Genomic DNA, 26,121 nt, shown 5'->3' on the forward strand with positions numbered 1-26,121 from the left:
GGAACTCTTACATCATGAGTATCCTGAAACCCAGCGCATCTTTTCCCTGGGGAAAATGAAAACACACAGCCACCCCAAAAAACAAGCAAAATATATTGGAAGGAAACTCTGGTATATAATATTGAGCTGTTGGTTTGAAAAGCAGTGACCTCTCTGTGCAAATGATTTTTTTTTTTCCAAACAGAACTGAACAAGGTAAGATTCTGGCTTTCATAACGATTAAAATTAAAATGTAAACCTGGTGTAGTAGAGCTTATAGCTCTACAGGAACTTACAGAATCATCAAATAATTTTAATAAACTGCTTATGCAAGGATATTTCTATAGGGAGGTCAGACTCCCGTCTCTCTTTAAGAGGCTGCCAAGACACCCTGGACTCAGATGATAAGGCATCTGTGTATTCTCTGAGGCCAAGACTGGGAAAATGTGTCTCAGCAGGCAAGGGGAGGAAACTGATACCTTTATAAAAGACATATTAAAAAGCGAGAGTTCTCTAGGGATTTTCTTGAAACTACCATTATAGCTACATCATCTCTTTCCCCCAACAGCCCACTTAGATTAAGTTCATCAACCAATGGGAATGTCAGTGACTGCATATCGGCGTGAAACAATGGTTATCTGTTAAACTGGATTTTATATCCATGTGGTATTCAGTTTTCCCCCCCAAGATCTGGGATAGTGAAAGTTCCCTTGATTTGTGGGCTTTGTCTCTGTGGTGCTAACTGCTGCAGTGCTTGCCTCCAGAATAGGCACTTCTGCTCATGGCTAGAGCCACAAACATTCCTGATCCCATTGGTGGCGTTTTCCTATTAAGTTGGGTGCATATTTTCATAGACACGATCAAACATTGCATATTATGATTAGAAATAAACCTGAGGACTGAGAAACTGAATATACAATGACCGGACCATATATAAAAATAGAATGTTGACCCATAACCTGTAGCAACCTACCCAAGAAACCAACTCCTATTTACAGTAAGCAACCCAGGAATCCAGCCTGCTACATAAACCACACTTGCAGGAAGCCAGATTGCTATACAAACCACACTTGCGGGAAGTCGGATTGCTACCCTGGAAGGTAAATAATTTCTGTAACAATTGGCCCCACATGGCCAGGACTTAATTAACTGACAGCTTCCCTAATTTTGCCCTTGCTTTCAACTTAGGACTAACTAGAGAAAGTCAAACATGTACCTCTTACCTATCACACAGGGTGCCCTGCACGTAGATACCTTATCTCTAGCGTCTTCATGCCAACCGTGCAATCAGAGCACACCTGAGCCTTCTCTTCCGCGGCTCTTAAATCTTTTGCATTCCTCTGCCTGCCTTTGAGTCTGCGCAAATGCTAGTGATGGTGGCTGACTCCTTTGCTATAGCAAGCTTAGAATCGATAGCCTTTGCTTTTCTCCTTTGGTCTTTGTTCAGTACTATGGTTTAAATAGTCTTTGTGAGCCAGTTGGTTTCTAAATCATTCTGCCATTCATTCACTTACAGGAGAAATGTTTACTGAAAGCTTCAACATAGGCCATATTCCTTGCTAGGCACAGGAAAAATGAAATAAGATATGGGCCCTACCCTAGAGGACAGTAACTTGGCAACTAAGGGGATGAACGGGATGACTTGCCAACCGAGTCAAAGGGCATTAAAATATCGAGGCAGTGTTTTTTAAAAAGTGCATACTAATTCCTGGATTCATGAGATAACTTCCAGGAAGTTGTAGACAGATAAACATTTCAACTTTAATCATTATATACTTGAATGCAGATTAGAAAAATAAGCATTTTAAGCTTAGCAAACCCATGATTTCAGATATTATTGCTTTAGGATGTCGGTAACAGTTAAAATCTAGTCAGGAGATTAAAAGTCACCCTTATTTTAACAAAGAAAATTGAATATTATGAATTGTTAAGTGGGTATGGAAGAACTAAATGAGGCAAAAGGAAAACACTGTGATATCATGCAGGAAGCTGCCACTCCTAGAGAAGAGAGGGAAACTGTTCAATTTTTGAAACTTTGGAGGGGCCCCAAAGAGCCAAAACTCGGGCCTCTGACAGTAAGTTGTTATCCTGTTAATATCAGTGTCTCTGGGTTGGGTGGGGGAGCCCTGTGGCCAAGGTGCTGGACAGATGTCTGAATGAGTACAGGGTGGTTGGTGCTGGTGATGTCTCCGAGGAGTTGCTAGAAGCAGGAAACAAATCACCCATGAGTGGGACCACTCCATCTACCTCTGCTTGATTTCAGACTGTGCATTCTGACCAAGAACAGTCCCATGGAGTGGTCACTCAAAGCATATGTTACATTTGTCAGATGGGGTTGTATTCTACCCAGTGCCATAACTGAGTCTTCAGCAGCCCATTCCATCGTCCTATTATGCCCCCTGTTCCTGGGTGATGGGGGATATGCTAAGACCAGTGCATTCGAGGCATAAGCCCCCATTACCCGACTTCTTTTATGTTGAGTTTGTCAGTTAGAAGTTGTACTGTGCAGACAAGTACATAAGACATGTAGTAAGTCCATGGATTGTGGTGGTAGTAAGGCACGGAGAAGAACTTCTTGTTACCTCCCAGAGTTGGGAGGTGCATCATTCTCATATTCACAATGAAAAAAAAAAAAAAAAGCCAGATTAACTTCAAATTCCTATCTTTTCTCGTAACTCACCAGAGAACCGAGGTCACAGAGCAATAAAACCTTACAGAGATTTGAGGAGAGAGGAGACATGTACCTCATTCACTTCCTGGGAGCAAAATTAAACCAGTAGTTCTCAGAAGTCCTAGGTACTTATCTCCAGACAGACAGACACACATACACACACTTAATTCTATGTGCTTCTTTCTATACTTAGCATTTAGACTAGAGTTCAGACTAGGAGATGGTGCCATTGGTCAGTGGTAAATTCTATGGGGCTTTACCGTAAGAAACTAATGGTTGTTTTTGACCTGTAAAAGACAATTTCTTACGGTTCAACCGCATACATCACTATATTCTGACCAATGGCTGTTTTTTAAAGTTACTATTTGGAAAACAGTTATATTACTGAATTAGACTAAAATTGTTATTTGAAAGTACAAGAAAATATAAAAAGTATGTGAAAGCAGGTTTTTATTACAGAGCAATTTTTTTCTATTAATTCAATGCTTTAAATAACACAATACCATAAACTGACAATGACCTGGGAGCACGTAAACACTTAAGCCTGGAGAGGCATATTTATTCTTGATAAATTTATTTAATAAATTCTTAGAATATTTGATTCCAAACTGTATGTATGAATTGGCTTGACATAATAATTTAAATATAAACATAAGGGCAATTTAAACATTGGCAGTAATTTATATGAGTCAATTCAAGGTCAGTGACTGGAGAACTATATTACGATAAACCCGAGGTCAAAAAAACTTTAGGAAGCAGCCCTGTAAAAACATATACATTTGTAGATCAGGGGCTAAAAATTTATGAATGAATACCATGAAGCAAAGGATGTACAACATCCATCACACATCTGTTTTTTTAAACAGCATGGTTCCAAAATGATACATCTCTTTACAAAGTAAACGTTACAGTATTAATAACTATAGAGACGCTATCGGGATGAGCTCCAGATGCGCTGCTGACTTCCATCAAGCACCCATGGTCCATTGCTTAAGGCATCCATCTTAATCCTGGGGCTTTAAGAACATCTTCTTTGCTTTAATCGGTTTTATGTCTCCATTTTCATCTTCTTCGTAATTGGCATGGTCTCTCTTTCTGGCAAACTTTTTCCCAATTGTCCCCACCAAGGTCTCATATCTGTCAAGAGGATAGACAGCACGTTTAATTTCAAATAAAAAGGTAGGAATCAAACCTTGTCAAGAATATCAGACCAAATATGCAATAAAAAAGATTAAGAAAAAGAAAACTATGATTAAAAGAAACCATCTGATTTAACAATTTATGAACTTCTCCAAGAGTGATTAAATTCCTTGCCATTTTGGTGTTTGCATTACCCTAAATAAATTGAGATGTACATTTAAAAATACACATTTCCAGCAGCTCTGGAAATGGGCTCTCAACTGGCAGCCTGAGACAGGTCTGCGGCCCCTGCAGGCCATTAAGAGAAGGCTGATCACAGTCATCTTCCTACTAGGGGGACTCCCTTGAAAGCTGCCGTGGACTGTGGGGTAAGAGAAGCATTCTTGGGAGAGCCAATGAATGCTTGGTCCAGATTAGAAAGCTGCTGCGCAGGACGGTTACCTTCTAGCCATCTCTTCATCTGACACATCAAGCTCCACTGTTTCATCTTCGACTTCTTCTGCTTTGTGCTTAGCATTCATCTGAAGCATCAATTTCTGAAAAATACACCAGTGCTGACCTTCAGGCTAGAAAATGCTTGTGAAAGGAACTGATGTCAAACTTCTTTGAAGGCAGAGAAACTGAAGTCAAATAATCTAGAGAACTAGTTAAAATTGATAAGGGACTCTCTGTAATACTTGATATCACAATGGTCTAACAGAAGTCAGCTCTGAGTCAAAAAAATAGGCAAAGCCCCACTGGATTATATTTAGTGTGAATTAAAAGTGTATTTAAGATCATAAATCTTAGTACTAGTTACTGATATTTAAAGCAGGCATACTGCTGACACATTCCAGTGAGTGGGGGAAGAAATAATAAACTTTCAGATTTTCTCTGAACTTCCCCCACTCCATCTTTAAGCCAAACGGAAGAAGCACTAGTAGTCAATAATTTTAAATGCATCTCTTGGTGGTGGTGGTGGTGGTGCGTGGAGGCGGCAGCAGAAGTGGAAGGCTGGCCCTGTATGATGGAGGGAATCTGCACCTCAGCCCCACCCTCCTAAACTTTAGGGTGGATAATGCATCCCATGTAATATCCATGCACCACAGGTCTCTCCTTCAACTCTTTCACATAAACCTTTGTGATAATTATCCTCTGACCTTTCCTTTTTTTTTTTTTTTTTAAATGTGTAATCTCTTCTTTATAGCAAGAGGAGAAGGAATACAAGATGAGAAATCAGTCTCAACTAGTTTTTCTAAGGCTTAAAAGAGTGACAATAGTTCAAAACCTTTTCCTAGGGGGAGTGTATTCGGTGTTACAGAATCCAGTAATTACGGCCATTTGCTAACACCCATCCCTGCCCCCCATCAATTTCTGCGGGCAGTGGCACCTCTCCTGTCCCAGCGCAGCAGACGTACTGTGGAATGCTCGCCTATCCAAACCGTGCTCTTTGAACACCACATCTTCATAATCCCTGCCTTTTTCTTCCCTTTTTACCCCACTCTGCAGCCCCTCTCCTTCTCAATCTGAAGCTTAATTAAAGCAGGTCAAAGTGAGACCAGTAGATATGAAAAACAAACACTTCTAATATAACACCTTAATTATCACACATGCCTCCTTCCACTCTGCCAAAAAAGCAGAAAAGGAAAACTAATCTAGAGTCTTTCAATAAACTGTGGCAACTGGCTTAGTTAACTGTGGCTCCTGCAGAAGTGGTTCTTAACTGGGGACGATTCTTCCCACCAGGGAACCTGTGGCAATGCCTGGAAACATTTTTGGTTGTCACAACTGGGTTGGAGGGTGGGGTGTGTGTGTGCTGATATTTAGTTGGTAGAGAACAGAGGACAGGGATGTGGTTCATCATCCTCTTAAGAAAGCCACCACCACAAAGAATTATCTGGCCCCAAATGTCAACACTGCCAAGGGCGAGAAACCCTGACTTCGTGTAATATTTACAAAACTAAAGATTTATATCTCAAGTGTCCATTTGGTTCATCAAGTACCTGACAGGATGGCTTTTAACATATGAGCCAGAGTTCTAATGAATATTTGTTAAATAAAGGTCTGCTTCTCTATCCTGGAGCAGAAATTCAAATGAATAGCTCAGTTATAAGGCAAATATTCGTTTTTCAAACAAACTGTCCAAAGGATTCATTTAAAAATCTACTTACAAGCTTGGATTAAAACTGTCCATTAAAAAGTCAAATTATACAATTCTAAAGTAACATTTTTCCATTAGAAAAAATACATTTATAGGTGCCAGAAAATAACTTTTCATAATAGCATCATATGAATAAAATCTTGACGTTCCTGTAAACGACTCAACTTGAAATTCTAATATTTACAGTGGCACTGTCAAGGGCTGTATACCCCTATATGAAATTATCTACTCACCTCTACCACAAAACTAGACTACAATGCCTGCAATTCTTTAAATAGCTATGGTGATATTTCAAGACTTGTTATTTTCTATATAATGAGTAGAAATGGTACTTGGTAGAGAAATATCTAAGCCCAATTATTAGCAGAAAAAAATTCAATTGGAAAAATTTTAAATTTGAAGCAATTATATTTAATACCTCAACCTCAGGATTAAATCCTCTGAATGACATTCTTCCATAGAGAAGATCTTCACATAGTAAGAAACTCTGCTCTTCTATTATGAAACTCCTAAATGGGAACATAGAAATAGCATTTCTCCGTATATAAAGCACAACAAACAAAAGCCAAAACTGTGAATGAAAAAAATCAACCTATGGTTCTCAGTAGAATGAAGTAAAAATACAGTAAGATTTCTAACTTAGGGTTAAAAATAAAATCTGATTAATTTGGTCAGCAAAGGCATTAGGAGACAAGGGCAGCAGGCTGGAGGCACAACCTCTCTTAAACACCACATTTAATTTGCATAAATACCTACATAATATAAAGATCTAAAGTATCTACAATAAACTTGAATTTGCCAAAGTTGAAGCAAAGTTTCTTTTGTGTTTACATCCCCTCACCAAAAATTTTTTTCAATTCTTTTTCAGAAAGGAAATAATATGTATGTAAAAATACACATACAGTATACAGTGACACACTACTCCAAATCATTTTACTAAAGTTTCTGGCATACTTTGTATTTTCTTCTCAGGGATTTCAAAAATTCCATTTTCTAATTATCAAAGCAGCACATTTTAAGGAACATAATTTGGAAAGCAGAATAAAGTATGAGTTTATAAACTGCCTGGAAATTCCTTACCAAGAGGTTAAAAAGGACTGTTAGTATATTTGAGTATTTCCTTCCAGTCTTTTTTATACTTGCATTTACGTTGATTCTTGAACACAGGTCTGAGCTGTGTGGTACACTTATACACAGATTTTTTTCAAAAAATTTCAATAGTTTTTGGGGAACAGGTGGTTTTTTGATTACACGGGTAAGTTCTTTAGTGGTGACTTCTGAGATTTTGGCCCCCACCAAATTCTTATTACAAATCCAGGATAAGTAGTGGGAAATCAGAGGCTTGGGCAGCTTTAACAGTGTTATCAGTCAGAGCTCTTAGCTATAAACACCAAAGGCTGACCCTGGATGACTTCAGCAGAGGAGGAATTTACTGTAAGAACACACACTGTAGGCTCTTCGTTTCCAAGGGGGACTGGTTCCAGTCCCCCTTGTGGATACCAAAATCTGCGATACAAAGGGCCAGCTGTACTGGGCATCTCAGAATCACCGGGAAGGCTGGAGGGGCAGAACTGGAAGATGGACAGAAATAATGGTCGCTAGGTGGTTGCACCGAAACCAAAATCATGCTAGAGAATGACCCTAGGAAAACTGTTGCTGCTGCTGACAGGGCTGAGCACGACACCACTGACGGCATTGGGGCAGGCTGCGTTTCCCTGGACCAGGACATTACTGTCTCCTGCAGAATTTCTCTGCTGAGTCAGCACTTCATGACCCTAAATCCAAGGTGACATATCTATCTCTAGCCTGGCCATAAACCCTAAAGTGTGGCAGGAAAGCAAACATGCGGCTTTTAAGGCTTGTTTGCTGGAGTAGGCTCTGATTCTCATGAAGATTCCCTCATCCAACAAACACTTATTAAACCAAACTGTGTGTATTAAATCAAACTGCAGAAACAGCCACCAATAAAAGAGCCTCAGCTGCGCATAGTGGCGGATGGCTGGAGTCCCAGTTACTCAGGTGACTGAGGCAGGAGAACTGCTTGCATCCCGGAAGTGGAGGTTGCAGTGAGCCGAGACTGTGCCACTGCACCCCAGCCTGGGGGACAGTGTGAGACACATGTCTCCAAAAAAAAAAAAAAAAAAAGCCTCTGCTCTCATGGAGGTTACAGTCTATAGAAAGAGGGGCCAAATAATGAATGAAACATTTATATCACAAAATGGATGAAAATAAAGCAGGTTATTCCATCCCGAGCTGTAGGGGAGTAATTGGTATGGAACTACCTTTCCCGCATCATAACTATATAAAACAGGACAAAATATAAAATGACTATGTTTAGATAATCAACAAGTCCAAGCATACAACTGTGATGCCTGGGTGAAGAAAATCAAATGAAGTGAGCCCCATGAATGCGGAGCTTTCTGCCTGGAGGCAATTTCCAGATTGTGGAGCAGGGAGTGGGAACTCACACAAAGCCCTGTCTTGCTGAGCTTAAGAGACAAACTGTTTCACTGGGGCTTTAGTTGAAAAAAATAAAGACACAAACTGAAGTTTGGGGTTATGGCGGTTGCTGGAATATGTGGGTGAGGATACCACAGAAAGGGAGCTACAGCATGGAATTCAGGACCTGCATATTGGGTTCCCTTGAATCTCTGGCTGACCATTAAGCTGCACATGTGCAGGATGAGTCTTCAGACTTGGGGGAAAAATAACTGCTGGAGAGATGATTTCTGGGAGAATACCTGCTGCATTAGCTTCCTGTGGCTGCTGTAACAAACTTAAGCTAACAAAATTGGTGGCTTAGAGCAACAGAAATTTATGCTCCTACAGTTCTATACAAAATTCAGGTGTTGGTAGGCCTGGGATCCCTCCAGAAGCTTCCACGGTTACAAGGCCTTTCTGTGTGTCAAATCTCCCTCACCTCCTCCTTATAAGGAAAGGTGATTATATTTATGGCCCACCCAGATAATCCAGGATAATCTCTCATCTAAAGATTCATAATTTACTCATATACCAGCAAGGTAAATTTTGCCATATAAGGTAACATTCACAGGTTCCAGAGATGAAAACCTAGATATTATTCGGGGGACCATTTTCCAGCCTACCATACCTGGGGCAAAAAAAGTTACCCTGCAATTGTATGTTGAAGAAATAACAGAGCTTGCACACAGCAAGGAAATGTCTGAGTTCTGCCTGGCCAGAGAGGAGAGAACAAGCTAAACACTCTGTGATATTTAGTAGAAAGGCCACAGCTTAGGAGTAGAGACAATTTAGCTCTAGGGTAAAAGCTACAAAACACATCCTAACAAAAACAAGCTGACTGGCATGTAAGTTAACTGCCTAATGAAACAAAATTCAACACTCTATTAAGAAAAATAACAGAATCCAGGTAGTCAGCAATGTAATGCATATAAATGTACAGCACACAATAAAAAATTCCTAGACATGCAAGGAAGCAAGAAAATGTAACCCTCTCATAGAAAGAAGAAAAACAATTGAAGAAATATGAAATCAGTAGAAACGGACTTTAAAATAGTTATTGTAAATTTATTCAAGGATTTAAATGAAAACATGAATGCAATGAAGAAACAAACAGAAAGCCTGAATTAAGAAATAGAGACTGCAAAAAAATCAGTTAGAATTTATGTAAATAAGGGAAAATTTTTTAAAAATATATTACTGAAAAAAAATCTGAAGTGAAAAATTGGATTAGTCCTGTATCTATTAAATAAATGGAATTCATTACTAAAAATCTTTTCATAGAGAAAGCTTCAGATCCGGATGGCTTCACTGGTGAATTTCACCAAGCATTTAAGGAAGAAATAATTTCAATTTTACACAAACCAAGAACTGAGAAGAGGAGGTAGGAACACTTTCCAACTCATTTTATGGCCAAAACCAAAGACATTACAAGAACTCTACAGTCTAATATCTTATATAAATATAGATGTGAAAATCATCAATAAAATGTCAGCAAATTGAATTTAAAAATTTTAAATGTTACATATGAAGACCAAGTAGACTGTATGTCAGAAATATAAGGCTGTTCTGATATTCAAAAGTTGATATAGTTTTCAACACATTAACAAAATAAAAATCATGATCCTCTCATAAAAAATTATTTGACAAAATTCAACATCATTTATGATGAAAACCCTCAGCAAACTAGGAAAATAAAGGAGTATCTCTGAGCACTGATAAGGGGCATTCACGAAAACAGCACTTCATGTGTAATAGAGAAAAAGTAAAGGCCTTCCCAACTACGATCAGAAACAATTCAAGGACTACTCTTGCCGTTTCTATTCAATACTGTACTGGGTCCTTAGCCATGAAATAAATCAACAAGAGGAGATAAAACGTATACTCTCTTTTTTTGCAGATGACATAATTATGCATGGGAATCCACAAAAAACTACTTGTCAATGAGTCAATTTAGCATTACAGAATACGTCAACGTACAAACTTCAATTTCTACACACCCCTCCACCCCATACATACACACAACAAAGTTTGAAAAACTCTATTTATGATAAATAAATATATGAAGTACTTAGAGATAAAAATGCAATAAGTAAAGAAAATTTTTTCAATAAATGTTAATAGGCACGGTGGCTCATGCCCGTAATCCCAGCACTTTGGGAGGCCAAGGCGGGCAGATCACTTGAGGTCAGGAGTTCAAGACCAGCCTGGCCAACGCAGAGAAACCCTGTCTTTAATAAAAATACAAAAATTAGCCAGGTGTGGTGGGAGGCGCCTGTAATCCCAGCTACTCAGGAGGCTGGGGCAGGAGAATCGCCTGAACCCAGGAGGCGGAGGTTGTGGTGAGCCAAGATTGCGCCACTGCACTCCAGCCTGGGTGACAGAGTGAGACTCTGTCTCAAAAAAAAAAAAAAAAAAAAGACCACAGGTTATCTATGAAAAACATGTCCTTTGATTTCTACCTCATGCTGTACAAAAAAAGTTAGAGGCAAACCATGGATAAAAATGTCAGCACTAAAACTACAAAATTTCTAGAAGAAAACAGAAAATATCTTATCACCTTGGCATAGCCAAGGATTCATTAGACAAGACTCATAAGGAATAAACCATAAAAGAAAAACATTAATAAAACAAAATTAATAAAAACTCATCAAAAGACAACATTAACAGGCTAGAAGAAAATATTCACTATATATATATAGGTGGCAAAGAACTTGTATTCAGAACATAAATAACTCCTACATGCACAGATGTATGTACGTTTTGTCTCAAAAAAAAACCCTAGAAACACTGAGCTTGAGTTAATGATGTGCATGCTGTAATATTTCGGAAACAAATGTACTGATGTCTGCAACTTACTCTTACTGCATCAAAAATACAATAAACTGATGGATGGATAGTGGGATGAACAAATATGTGATATAAAATATTTTAAAAACCAAAACAACAACAAAACTTTCTCAATTTTTAAAATGGCCAAAATATTTGAAAAGGCACTTCACATGTGGAAATGGCCCAAAAAGAAGTTCTTTAACATTGTCAGTCATCAGGAAAATGCAAATTAAAAACCATAATAAGATGCCACTAAAATAGTTAAAAGTAAAAAGATACATAACTCCAAACTCTCATACTTCCTTAGTGAAAGTGTAAAATCATAGAACACTTTGGAAACTGGTCGGAAAATTTCTGTTGAAGTACAATTCGACAGTTACAAAAGAAATGAAAACATAACAAAAAAAACCTAGAATATGAGTGTTCATACCAGCTTTATACATAAGCGTAAAAAATCAGCCTGGGTGTGGTGGCTCATACCTGTAATTCCGGCACTTTGGGCGGCCTGAACCTGAAATCAGGAGTTCAAGACCAGCCTGGCCAACATGGTCTCTATTAAAAACAAAATTAGCTGGGCATGGTGGTGCGTGCCTGTAATCCCAGCTACTCGGGAGGCTGAGGCAGGAGAACCGCTTGAACCCGGGAGGCAGGTTGCAGTGAGCTGAGGTTGTGTCAGTGCACTGTAGCAAGACTCTATCTCAAAGAAAAAAAAAAAAGAAAAAGAAAAAACCCCCAGAAAACTGCAAACAATCCAACCATGAGTTCTTTAACATTATTAGTCATCAGGAAAATGCTAACTAAAAACCACAATGAGATGCCACTAGAATAAAATTAAAAAGATATCTAGCTCCAAATGTTGAACTGTCATACTTCCTTAGTGAAAGTGTTGTAACACTTCTCTATTAATGACAGTCAATAAAACAATGAATAGATATACCGTGGTGTATCTGTAAAATGAAATACCACTTAGCAACAGAAACAAATTACTGATGTTCCAAAACAAGGATGAACATCCAAAACACTTCACTGACACAGTTAAGCACATACTGCATGATTCCTTTTTTATGAAGCTCAAGAACAGACAAAATTAATCTATGGTTTAAGAAATCAGAACAGTGCTTGCGTCAGAGCAGGGGTGAGAGTGATTACAAAGAGGGATGAAGATCTTCATGTGGTGATGGCAATGTTTCCTTGATAGTAGTATGGTTTACAAAGACGCATGTACTATCAAAACACAAACAGCTGTAGACTTAAGTACATTCCACTGAATGCAACAACTACCCCCACCCCCACAGCCGCACACAGCAGTTTAAGGGGAGATAGTGAGGGCAGACTAGAGGAGAGGCGCTGTCTTTGAAAAGAGTGGTCTGGGTAGGCCTCTTGGGTGGGGTGACATCTGAGCAAGGACCAGGAGGCAGTGAGGAAGCAAGATATGAGGATGCCCAGGTGAAGAACATCTGAGGGCCCCATCATAAGTGGGGGCCCTGAGAAGGGAATCTAACCGGCCTGAGAAACATAAAGCCCCTGCAGCCGGAATGGAGAGAATGCAGAGTAGCAGGACGTCAGAATTACTTGCATGATAACACTAAGATGTCGTCTTTTACTGTGTTGACATTTGCAGACTGTGCAAAAGCAACTCTGGGTGAAATGAAATCTTAGCATGAGTGAAAGCAGCAGTGATACCAGACTATCCTGGTAGTTACATTCTTCACAGGTAGGTCCTCACAGTTCAAAGAAAAATGCCAGTTTCACATTAGGATGTTCTTGATGATACAGCACAAATTTATTTTTATTAATCTTAGCCCTCAATTACTTTAAAAAATATTTGGCATACAAAATTGAAACTATATATATAAGATACTTCTTCATAGTCAAATAATCTAACAGCACTTGTGTGACTGAACTGAGAGATGAATTAGACACCTTTTTTCACTGTGACACTGTAACTATGGTTTTGTGGGTTTGGGTTCTTTGGCAGACATTTTCTTGAAAATAAAGTGAACCTGACACTTCAAGGGGAACAACTGACACTATTTATTGCCAATAACAAAATTCAAGCTTTCAAGCAAAAGTTAGAATTCCGAATAGCTTTTATCTGTCATCTTGGGCTTGATAGCTTCCCAACACTTAAAAGACTTTTCTGATGAAATCGACAGTGATACTAATGAATGTGATTTTTGATATTGTATAACAAGATGAGTTAACATTGGGAAAATCTATACAACGCATTTTCCAAATGACAGATGCATGATGTTAAGAAATCATATATGGGTAAAAGATTAGAATACAAGACAGACCAAGACATGAAAAGTTCACTGGTGTTTTCAGATTCCACATTGCAATTTACTCTGAAGAAACTACTACTGATTGAGTTTTGGAGTTGTACCAAAAAATCATATGAAAAGGCCATTGAACTACTCCTCTCTCTTCAACCGTATCACCTGTGTGAGGGTGGCTTTTCTTTATATACTTCAACCAAAACAACATGCTTTAACAGGCTGACTGCAGGCGTTCAGAGTCCAGCTGTCTTCTAATATGCCAGAATGTTAAAGAGATTTGCAAAAACAGAAAACAGTGCCACTCTTCTCGTTAAATATTTTGTCTTAAAAAAGTTATTTTTCATTAAAAATGTTAGGTAATGAGTTTGTTTTCTAAATGAATATTTAAATAATTTAAAAAATTTCTTATATAGTAAATATTGACAAATATAAACCACACAAAACACTCTCTAGGAGTTCTAAGTAACTTTTTTTGAGATGGAATCTCGTTCTGTTGCCCAGGCTGCAGTGCAGTGGCGCGATCTCGGCTCACTGCAACCTCTGCCTCCTGGATGCAAGGGATTCTCCTGCCTCAGCCTCCTGAGAAGCTGGGACTACAGGCACGTGCCATCAAGCCTGGCTAATTTTTTTTTTTGTATTTTTAGTAGAGACGGGGTTTCACCATGTTAGCCAGGTCTCAATCTTCTGACTTCGTGTTCTGCCTGCCTCGGCCTCCCAAAGTGCTGGGATTGAGCCACCGTGCCCGGCCTAGGAGTTCTAAATAATTTTTATAAATGCAAATAGCTTCTGAGTTCCAAAACTTTGAGAACCACTGTGATTTTGGTTCCTCTCTCACTGGCCCTCTAGTCTAGCCAGCACCTCACTTACTTCAGAAATGCCTCTCCCAGAGGGAATCTAAATTTGGGCACAGAACTTGCTGTTCAGCTTTTTCTACGAACTTGGGATACCTTCTCAATTGCCCAATCTTATTCCTTATAGAGTGAGCAGCTGATGAGACCTCCTCAATTCCAAAGTAAATCACCTCTCTAGGGAAAACACCACACATCAAAGCTTTCACTTAAGATAAATGAGGGACCCAGAGAAAGGCAACCTCCAGAGGCCAGGACTGGATTCAGAGCAGGACTGCTGGCCCCTCAGAGGTCTTTCCCACGGCTCTGCACTGACACAGTAACTTTAATATACAAAGGAGCACAGGTGTTTTGTATCTACATGCATGGTTTTAAGAATTAGAAAAATTAATTATAGAGTTGGCAAGCAAGTGAAATACTTCAAAACGTAACCGTTTTTATATTTTAATTATCCAATTTTCATTAATGAGGTTCTATAATTTTAGGGCTAAAACACACAAAATGATCTATTTCATAAATTTCGCAGATGAGAAACTACTGCTGAGAAAAAGCTGCACTTGCCTAAAGCCACAAATAGCATGGCAAAACTCCAGTTAGAAAACCCTCCCTCTCAGTGGGTCTCACATTCCTGCACATTTTTTGAGTGAGGCACTAACTGCCTGTTTGTTCTGGGCTATCTTTGCAAGGATATCTGCATAGCAAGCAGCCTTGAAAAACAGTCTTCCTCTAAAGCAAAGGGCAGATTTGCTCACTGTCCAGCATAATGCCGATGCCTCTTTTGGGGCTGAAGGCAAGTCTGCTTGTGGTCCATTACCAAGAGTTCCAGTTTTCTAGGATCAGGAGATCTCAGCTATGATGCAAATCCACTGGGTTCACAGCATCCACCTGGGCCACTTAATGCCATCCCTCATAGGACTTGGGGACAAAAGAGAAATGATGCAAACTTGATGCTTGGGCTGCTTGCTGTGCAGTAAGTCCTTTGTCTCTGATGGTGTTCAGGATACACTACCCCCAAAATATGGCATCTTGGCATACTGAAAATTTTATGTTGAAGGAATCTGAAAAATGACGTGCAGGTAGGATTTTCTGACTGTCCCCTGAAGCAGGTCATAAAACTCACATGAGAGGTGCCCTCCCTACACTCAGAGGAAAGCAACATCCTTATCTCAGAAGAAGAGACACAGAGGGGAATGTGAACAAAAGACTTGCTAAGTTTCTCCTGGTTTATTACTCTTCGCTCATACCCCTTGGTCTTATCATATTTCTTCACAACTTTCTACTCTTCATCAAACCTAACATAAAAACACTCAGGTTCAATCAATTCTTCAGTCTTCATTTTCTTATGAGGGCTCCTGTGTCACCTAAAACTTTTGTGAAATAAAAGTGTACACCTTTCTCTTGTTAATCTGTCTTTTGTTACAGGGACCCCAACTAATGAATTTCAAATGGTTGGAAGGAAAGGATATTGTCCCTCCCCTACATCTCAGACCTAGAAGGCTCCTATCTTCCACCAGCATCAGTGGAAGTGTGGCAGGCTAACTTGTTAGTTTCAGGTCCCTATAGCTTCTGAATTCAAATACACCACAAAATACAAGCATAAGACGCACAATAGTCAAAAATACTTCTTAAACAACTTGCTACGGCAAAGGGGTAATAAAACTGCCTATACCTGCACACTCTTACTGGACCATATCCTTGGGGGAAAAACAATATGGCAATACATAGCAAAATCTTTGATCTGGTAAATTTCACTCCTAGGAATTCACACTATATCGGGTTCCCTGGAAACAGACTCTGAGACAGAGTTATATGCAGAAAACTTAGCAGGTAGTGTTGTTCAGCAGATGCCCTTCTAGGAAAACAGACAGGAGGACTGGGCAGAGGGAGAAGATGATGTGCAATGTGGCTACACTAAGGCCTCAGCCACATAGGAGAGCTCTGGAGTCAGGAAAGTCCTTCAGTTGTTCCAAGTTGAGGCACGGCAGCTAGATCATCATTCCCCTACACAGTCCAGCCACCGGTTAAAGGTGTCCTCTGTGAGGCAGTGTTAACACTGAATAGTCCTAATTATCTTCACTGAATTACAAACTGATACGGCTGACATTAAAAACGGGAAACTTGAGACTTTCAGAGCATAGACACATGCAATCTCCAACTTCACAGAATAGTTCAGATTAACACTAGCAAAAAAGGATGCACAAACATAAGACAGTAGAAAGGAATGGGCGTACTTCATATACTGAGGTATAAGGAAAAGCACCCAACGGCGACAATCACTGTGCTTTACGCCTGGCGCTATAGTGACTGTTTTACATATATTACCTCATCTACTTCTCGGAATGCACTGGACAGGTACTATCTATCATCATACCCAATATACAAATGACACAAAACAGGTTAAGTAACTCACCCAAGGTGATAAGTAAACAAGTGGCGGAGCTGGGCATCAAACCCAGGTCTGCCTGACTTCAGAGCCCATGTGCTTAATCAACCAATCCCTTCCATGATCTCCCTATTTAGAGTGTTAAAAACAACAACAACTACAATACAACACATATACCAAGGATATGTCATCCATTTACCCCTCCAGACTTACTTCCCATCTTCAGCCCTGTTCTCTGGCCTGGGAGGCTGACTTGAATGTAATGCACGGAAGGGCTCCTTTGCTGCCAGGTACCTGGCTCCCTTGCTAGGATGACCTTGGGCTGGCTGTACCTTTGAATAGAGGTAGCAGCTCCTGTAAGGTGCTCTCTCTACACAGCTTATCTCCAGATTCAGTAGCAGCCATTCCCCACCCACCCCTTGACTCTGCAAGCTCAGGTGGTAATCATTCCCACTACACATGCTAGGAGGTACTGCACTGTCCCGAGGGGCTCCCCTCTGCCCCACCCACACCTTGATAGTCTCTCCTCAGTCTGAGAGTGTCATCTTTTTCTGCCAACATCCTGAGCTGATATACACACCTATACATAAACAGGATGCTGAGTAATGGCAAACAATTATTATTTACCGTCCCAGGAAGAAATGTAAAGGTCATTTTCTGGGAACAATATGCTGTATTTGGGGGAAAAATCTGGAAACAAGACAGAAACAGTCCTGCTCTTTCAATAAACAACTGGAAGGAACACTTTGGCAAGTTGAGTTAACACATAAAATTAAATGATAGCTCCTCAGCAGCAAAGGTCCCTTCCTCCCCGTGACCCTGCGTCTGGCATTATCTTCTCCCTCCTCACTAACATCATGCTTCCTCCAAGAAGTAGAGAAAAAAAGTACCTTCCCCCCATCCCTCCTGGTGGGACATACTTTCTACCTTTAGAGAAGGGTATCTAACCTTCAAACAAGGTCCAGAGCTCAGCCATATGAACAAGGGAATATAACACTCCAAATCAAAGCCCAAACATCAGGTACAGGATGGAAAGACATAAATGTGCCTCAAGATAGTGAGCAGCATCTTCAGTCATTTGAACAAAGTTTAAGTAAAACTACCACAACACAGAGCTTACTAATGGTAAGGAAAGTATCCGGGAAAAATGAAAAATAGCTTCCAGAAGGATTCAGCTAAATTAATGGATGAAATAAATCCATCACTCCTTCACTCAAAATTGTTGATCAGGCACCAGCCAAGCTTGGGGCCAGAAACCGTCTACCCCAGCTTCAGCAGTGACTAGCTGGGTGAACCTGGGCAAGTTACCCTCCCTTAAGCTCAGTTCCTCAACTCCAAAGGGGACAGAATGATAGGAGGCAGCTCCTAAGTTTGCTATGAAGATTCAATAACTAAGGATGTAAAGTGTTTAGCCCAGTTCCTGGTACACACTATAGATTCAGTAAATGTTAGTTAAAATGGATGGTATTACAAGTAATAACAATTTTAAAAAAAGAAACAAAAACTCCTGACCTGCCTTAAAATGCTCAACCTAATGAACTCTGTAATTGAAACAAAACTGGAGAGGTCTGAAGTACACACCTAATCTTTAGAACTTAAGGTGATAGAGAGAACATTATAGCTTCCCTAAAAGGTCTGCTGTTACTATCAGAGACGTGGGCTAGGTTCCTTTATTCAACGTAAAAAAGGACAATGTGATAAACAGTGGCTGGGAGGGGGAGTAGTAAAAATGTATAAATCCATGTACAACTTTTATAGGTTTAATATTTTTTAGTTGTGCTGCTAACTCAATAAACTGAACAGAAACTATTTCATGGGCTTTATGTCACGGGAATGATGAGTTAAATTTACCAGGAGTTTCCTTCTGAACGCCCCAACCATTGTCAGTATAAATTTGAATAAACCTACTCTTTTTCTTTAAGCTCTGGCAAATCCAAGTACCAGTGTTCTTCACTAATGATTTTCTTTTCTTCTTCTTCTAGTTGTTTCTTGGTTTCCGAGTCCAGTCCCCTTTGCATAAACTGTGAAAACAAACAAAATCAATGTCAGAAACTTTTCCCATTTTAGAAATGAGGAAACCCCAAATAATTTTCTTCTATGTGCTCTCCCTCATTTATCTATGGAACCCATCTCAAGATTGAGGGTTGGGGCAAGTGATCAAATGGTTTAGCTCTACCCTTCTAACTTTACACTAAATGATGAGGGATTGTGTCAGGGCATGAGAAAATGCACAATGTATGTTTCCTCCAAAAAACTTAAGGGCTAAGACATCACATTCGAAGGTCTTGCGCTCACCCACAGAGCCCACTGGCTTTGGCACCTGCTGATCTGGGGTTGAAATGCTCTTCTTATCCTCTTTCACCTGGCCAACTCCTCGCCCATCTGACATAGGTAAAGCTACCACACTTCTGTGAGTGCCAGTAAAATTAGTGTCTCTCTCCTAAATGCTTCCAAGCCTCCTCCAATAGACTCACCACATCTTAACTTTTGGGCATCTATCTCTTCTGGAGACCTTAAGGACTGGGTGTCAGGGTCATCTCCTTCATCTATCCCAATATGATGACTGAAGCACAGTAAGAGCCCGATAAATGTAGACAGAAGCAAAGGTACGTCTATAAGTCTGCTCTTCATTTTTATTTTTCCTCTGAAATGCTGCTAAACTCTTCAGCTGTTCTTATTATCAAATCTGCAGAAACTTGACTCAAAATATGGCAGTAAATAACAGTGCTGCTGCCAGTCTCTCATTAGCATGAATACCTGTATTTCTTCAGGGAATAAGTGAACAAACTTAAGAGGCTAAACACAGCAAAATGATAAAATATCAACACTGAAGAAAATAAAATATGAAAATACCCAGGAGCCTCCTAGCAGTTAGGTTTCAGGTTCCACTGGTTTCTATGTATCCCCATTTCTTTCCCTTATTCAGTTCCCATATTTCTTTTTTTTCGAGACAGAGTCTTGCTCTGTCGCCCAGGCTGGAGTGTAGTGGCATGATCTCGGCTCACTGCAACCTCCACCTCCTAGGTTCAAGTGATTCTCCTGCCTCAGCTCCCGAGTAGCGGGGATTACGTGCCTGCCACAATGCCCAGCTAATTTTTATATTTTTAGTAGAGACGGGGGTTTCACCATATTGGCCGGGCTGGTCTCGAACTCCTGACCTTGTGATCCACCTGCCTCGGCCTCCCAAAGTGCTGGGATTACAGGCGTGAGCCACTGCGCCCGGCCCAGGTCCCATATTTCTTCTCCTTCTATTCCAGCTCTTCCAAACATAAGCCTCTTTAGGCGTAAGGGCTTTAACAATGACTACTAAGTTAAATGAAAAAAACCTTAAGAATGTTCATGAATAAAATAGTCATGTGCTGCAAAATGATGTTTGGTCAATGATGGAACCCATATATGATGGTGGTCCCATAAGATTACAATACTGCACTTTTACTGTAACTTTTGTATATCTAGATATGTTTAGATACACAGATACCACTGTTACAACTGCCTACAGTATTTAGTACAGTAGCATGCCGTACAGGTTTGTAGCCTACGAACATCAGGCTGTACCATACAGCCTAGGTGTGTGGTAGGCTACCCCATCCAGGTTTGTGTAGGTGAACTCTATGATGCTCTCACAATGATGTAATCACCTAACAATGCATGTTTCAGAATGTATCCCTGTTGTTAAGTACCACATGACTGTGATAACATCAAGCACTGATGATAGTGTGAAGAAACTGCACTCAAACATTGTTGGTAGGAAAGTAAATGGTACAGCCACTGTGGAAAACAGCGTGGCAGTTTCTTAGCAAACTAAACATACACTTACCATATGACCCAGCAACTGTCCACGCAAAGTGAGCGCATGTAAAATGGTGAAATCTGAGTAAGCTCGCTGTCAATGTCCTGGCTCTTTATTGTATTCTAGTGTTATAAAATGTTGCCGCTGGGGGAGGTGGCATGAAGGATGCACGGGATATCCCTGTATACTTTTTGCAACTTCCTGTGAATCTATCACTATTTTAAATAAAAAGTAAAAGAAAACAAGTTTGCAGACTAGTGTTTTGCAGTCCTCATCCATTTTACCTGTGCCTATATCCTCATCCCAGGAAAGAACTGTAGTTTCTGGAACGTGCACACTATATTTCCCGGTCCTTTTGCCTTTGCGACTTAACAACATGTTTCCATTTTCTGTCTGGCAAAATATTTACTCTTTTAGGCCCACAGCATGTGTCCTTTGGTAAGACTTCCCTGGCTGGCATTTGGCTTGGCTCTTCCCAGGCCTGCTCCTATAAAGAAGCACCTTCCCAAGACAGCCTGATAAACACTGGATTATTGTTCACCATCATGCTGCTTTGGTGTCTCCCAAGACTATGATTCTGAATAGACCATGACTCTTGTTCATCTTGTATCATTGGTACTTAGGCGGCACCCTTGGTACACAAGAGCTCACTCAATGAAGGTTCTCTGAATGTAAATGAACCTAGACTTGTCTTATTTTTCCAGACTCTCTTTCTGGGATGGTTTTTTTTAAGTGCATATACCTCATTTCATCACTAATATGCCTCGTGGTAAAACTCATCAATACCACCCAACTGCCCTTATTTCTCCTATTTAGTCATGTACCTATTCCTTTGGTATACAAAATAGCCATATACATATGTTCTGTACACACAGAAAGGATAGAACTCCCTGTGAATATGAATCAAGCACCTCCAGACTTAGGTAGAAGTTCGATTCTCCTACTCTAGGGCATTTCAGAACACACTCCAAAACCAGTGGGGACTCACAGCAGGCAACAGCACAATATGGTCCTCAGGCTAGATGTCCGTTGTTGTTGATACAGCCATGGTCATCCTGTCCCAAACAACACTGGCAGAGCTGAGTAGTTGTAACAGAGACTGTCTGGCTCATAAGCCCAAAATATTTATTATATGGTCTTTTACAGAAAGCTTGCCAAGCCCTGTTCTAAAAGTCTAACAGTACTAAAATCACAAATAAGCACCCTTTCTACAACCATTCCATACTGGAAGACCTTCCATCCACATCTTTCTTTTTCTGCTTCCCATCGGGATCATCCTGCAATGGCTGACCAAGTCAGAGGCCTTCAAGTGAGTCAGGATTAAATCCTCAACCCTCTCATACTTGCCCTAAAAAGTGGTCCCCAGGGATGGGTTTCCTGGAAGACAATTTTTCCATGGGTGGTGGAGAGGGGAGGGGTAGATGGTTTAGGGATGATTCAAGTGCATTACATTTATTGCGCACTTTGTTTCTATTATTATAATATGTAACGAAATAATTATACAACTCACCATAATGTAGAATCAGTGGAAGCCCTGAGCTTGTTTTCCTGAAACTAGACAGTCTCATCTGTGTGTGATGGGAGACAACGACAGATCATCAGGTATTAGATTCTCATAAGTAGAGCTCAAGGTAGATCCTTCATAGGTGCAGTTCACGGTAGGGTTTTTGATCCTAGGAGAATCTAGGATTCTGCCACTGATCTGGCAGGAGGCGGAGCTCAGGTGGTAATGCAAGCTATGGGGAGCAGCTGTAAATATAGATGAAGCTTCACTCGCTTGCTGCCTGCTGCTCGCCTCCTGTTGAGCAGCCCGTTCCTAACAGGTCATGGACTGGTGCTGCTCCGTGGCCTAGTGGTTGGGGACCCATGTTATATAGGACTTAGCTCTGGTTAAGGCACCCTAAGTGCAGCTGTTCCATGCCTTCTCACAGTATACTCTTTTCTATCAGTATAGATAGTGTCTCCTGCTATCTTGCCAGTAAGTTTTTTCTCATCAATGACCAAAACTGCTAAACCAAATACAGAATCTGGGTGATCTTTTTCCTTCTCCTTTGCTTCCAATGTCCAGTTGCGTCTCCCCATTTGGTGGGAGTGGACACTTGTTTTAAGTTAATTTCTTCCTTCTTAGTTGCAACTCAGATATTTAGTTTGAGCCTGAGTCACCCAGTACATCATCTGGCTTATTCCAAGAGCTAAAACAACTGCTAAAATCTTTTCAATATCTGCTTGGTCAGTTCACTCCACTTCTCTGAAATTAATGTTATTACAAATCATAAAATCAAAAGCAAACTCTGTTCAGTAAAGATTCAAATTTTCCTAATATGCATGAAAGTGCTTGACAAACTCTAAGTTAGATGTAATTTGTCCTGCATCCTCATTCACCCATTCATTCCTAATTCCATCCTAGCTCAACTCCATTCAAATCTTGCCCATGTAATGTTTACTCTCTTTTTTTTTTGAGACAGGGTCTCCCTCTGTCACCCAGGCTGGAGTGCAGTGGCACCATCTCAGCTCTCTGCAGCCTCGATCTCCCAGGCTCAAGTGATCCTCCCACTTCAGCCTCCCAAATAGCTGGGACTACAGGTGCGTGCCACAAGGCCCAACGAATATTTTGTATCTTTTGTAGAGATGAGGTTTCACCATGTTGCCCAGGCTGGTCTTAAAACACCTGGGCTTAAGCGATTTGTCTACCTCAGCCTCTCAAAGTGCTGAGATTACAGGCATGAACCACTGCGAATGGCCTCTCTCTCCAATCTTTCAAAACATTATGAACGCTTCCTTCCTTCTTTTGGAAATTCGACCTCTTTAAACATGACATGTAACAGTTTGCTACCCTCTATAAGTAGTGCTCAGTGACAGGCATCACAGAGTAAGTAACACAGAGCCAGGGTTCTGGAGCAAGACTGCCTGAGTTCCCGTCCTGTCTACACTACTTATTAGCTGTGCGACTTTGAGTAAGTTACTTATTTCTGTTTCAGTTGCCTTAACTGTAAAAAGAGAGTTATTGCCTGTAGTCACCTCAAAGTGTCATTATGTGAATTGCACAGGTTAATATACGCAAACCCCTTAAAACATTGTCTAGTACTATAAATAGTTGCTATTTTTTTATACTGTTCCCCGTGTCAATAGCTTTCCATTGCTCACAAAATAAAGGAAAATATCCTTAATCTGGCCTCAAATTTCCTGCACGTTGTGACCACTGCCTACTCTGCAACCCCATTTCTTAGTACTTGCCTTCCAGACATACTGAATTACCTCTCATTCTTGGAAATCTCCATGGTTTTCTTTTTCTTTCTTGCCTCGTGGACTTCTGAACTCAGGTTTCTCCTAGTTTAGGACGCTGTGCCTCCCACCCTCCCAGGAACCTAAAGGGACCACTACCCCGCGAGAAGCTGGGTGAGTTCCCAGGGCTCCGGCGCTTCTACCCTCACTGCACTTGGTAAGCTGTACCCTGACTGCTTGCTCCTGTGTATGCGAGCTCCCATCCACCCGTGGGCCTCCTGAGAGTCGGCCTAATTCGTAACCCGGTTCCCAGTAAACAGTGCAGACCAGGCGCTAAGTGAATGAATGAGCACGAGAGCTGGAAGCCCTCTGAGGCCCCTCTGGTGTCCCTCGTTCGCCCGCCGCCTCGGCCCTGGCCAGGTCGGAACGATCGGGTGCCCCTACCGCCCGGCATGGCTCTCTCAGTGTCCCCGCACCTTCATGCGCAGCAGATTCTTGGACAACTTTGTCTTCCGCTCGGCCGCCATGGTGGCTTCCGCCCAGCGCCGCACTCCGGCCGCGAGCCTCACTGCACATGCGCGGAGCCGCGTTCGCAGCTGCGTCGCTCTCGTAAAGCGCGCCGCCCCGCTCCGCCCCGCGGCCCCGCCGCTGCGTGTCGCGCGCCGGCGCGGCCACTCAGCGGGCGCTCTGGTGACTGAGAGGCTGGGGTAAGCGCGCGGCGCGGTGGCGCGGGGATGAGCGCGGCAGATCCCAAAAAGGCCAAAGTCAGAGGAGGATCCAGAGCCTGGCTTCCCCGAGCCGGGGGCCGCCTTCCCGGGACGTCGGCCTGGCCCCCTCGGGGACCCATCCTCGCTCAGGGACTCCCTTCCTCAGAGACTCCCTTCAGACTCAGTAGTCCTCGCCAGCCTCACAGGTTTGCGTCACGCGTGCCACCCGCCTGGGTCTGGTTACCCACGTGTATTGTTTTCCTAACGTGGATGGCGGGCTTCCTGTGTTCTGGGTCCCTGTGCAGGGGCCAGGTCGTTTGCTCTTCACCAGGACCCTACGAGTTGCTGCTTTCCTTACAGCAGCCCTGAGTCCCGGGGAGCGTGGCGGGGGCCACCCCAGGCGGGCTGGCTTCATCCCCGGGCTGCTGCCGGTGCGTGTCTGGCCGAGTGATCCCTGCTAAACAGAAGAATCTGAAGAAACTGCAAGGGATGGAGGCAGGCATGGGTGCCAAAGACACCTGAATGAGAAGAAGGCTTGGTTTTGATCTAAAGAATTGAAAAGACCAGCCTGGGCAACATAGTGAGACCCTATCTCTACCAAAAAAAAAAAAAAAAAAAATAGGTGGGTGTGGTGGCACGGACCTGTGGTCTCCATTACTTGGGAGGCTGAGGCTGGAAAATCACTGGAACCCGGGAGGTCGAGGCTGCAGTGAGCTGAGATCCCACCACTGGACACCACCTTGGGCTATAGAGCAAGCCTTTGTTTCAAAAACAAAACAAAAAAGAATTTTAAAAACCACTGAAAATAGAGTGGCATTCATACCCTGGTGTTTAATGCTCTGGGTACCAACTAAACACGTTTTCAAAAATCATTCCCAGGTCCGACGCTTTGGAACACCCTCAAGCTAATAGCATTTCAGCTGATAGCATAGATTCTATGTCAGATTCTTGACCTGGTCACCTTATGGGTAATTAGTTCGCTTAATCTCCATAAGAACCGGAAAGAAGGTATTGTCATCGTGTTGTTAGGGATTCTGAGACACAGAGCGGGTAAGGGACTTGGTGGAATTCACACAGCTAATCCATGTTAGAGCTGAAATTCAAACACCGATTTGGATGTTAAAAGCCCTTGAGGTTTTCCCAGGAGTAAATAAAATCATTGTAATGTACTAAGTGGCTACAGAATCTTATTCACTTGTGACTGTGTGTGAGATGCCGGGGTATAATAGCGTGTAAAAACACCTATCCTCATCTTTCCTGAAGCTGATATTCTGGACATAAGTAAGTGGTGACTGCCGTGAAATAGAGGAAACAGTGTTGTGACCCCTAGAGTAACGTTTAGGGTTACTTTAGACAAGGTGGTCTGGAATGGCCCTTGTCAGATGGTGGTGCTAAGGCTTGAAAGTTGAGAAAAACCTGTTGTATGAAGAGTTGGAGGTAGTGTGCTCCGAAGACAGCAGCAACGGTAAAGGTCCTGAAATATGAACAAGACAAAGTCCCTGGTGTTATAAAGTTTAACAAGTGGAAACAGTAGAGGTTAATCACAAGCCTCATTGCATCCCCCAAAATTCATATGTTGAAGTTCCAACTCCCAGTGCCTCAGAATGTGAGTGTATTTGGAGACAGAACCTTTAAAGAGGTGATTAAAACAA

At 41.4% G+C, this 26,121-nt stretch overlaps 1 protein-coding gene across 6 annotated transcripts; it reads right to left on the bottom strand.

Moving 5' to 3' along the window:
- Window positions 1-3,083: 3,083 nt before the first annotated feature.
- MPHOSPH6 (M-phase phosphoprotein 6) lies at window positions 3,084-24,340 on the bottom strand. Of its 6 annotated transcripts, XM_065537559.1 has the most exons (7): window positions 24,239-24,332; window positions 23,796-23,917; window positions 22,051-22,108; window positions 18,659-18,771; window positions 6,349-6,439; window positions 4,232-4,326; window positions 3,084-3,787 (listed from the first exon to the last, which is right to left on the bottom strand). In XM_065537559.1, exons 3-7 carry the CDS (start codon window positions 22,051-22,053, stop codon window positions 3,655-3,657), a joined length of 435 nt encoding a protein of 144 aa, XP_065393631.1. In that variant the 5' UTR covers window positions 22,054-22,108; window positions 23,796-23,917; window positions 24,239-24,332; the 3' UTR covers window positions 3,084-3,654. The 6 variants fall into 6 exon arrangements, 5 of the variants coding, with proteins under 5 accessions (XP_065393631.1, XP_005592704.1, XP_065393632.1 ...); XM_005592647.4 differs by lacking the exon at window positions 23,796-23,917; XM_065537560.1 differs by lacking the exon at window positions 22,051-22,108.
- Between the last annotated feature and the right edge of the window lie 1,781 nt (window positions 24,341-26,121).

This window comes from Macaca fascicularis, chromosome 20 (assembly GCF_037993035.2).
Source record: "Macaca fascicularis isolate 582-1 chromosome 20, T2T-MFA8v1.1".
Taxonomy (NCBI): Eukaryota; Metazoa; Chordata; class Mammalia; order Primates; family Cercopithecidae; genus Macaca; species Macaca fascicularis.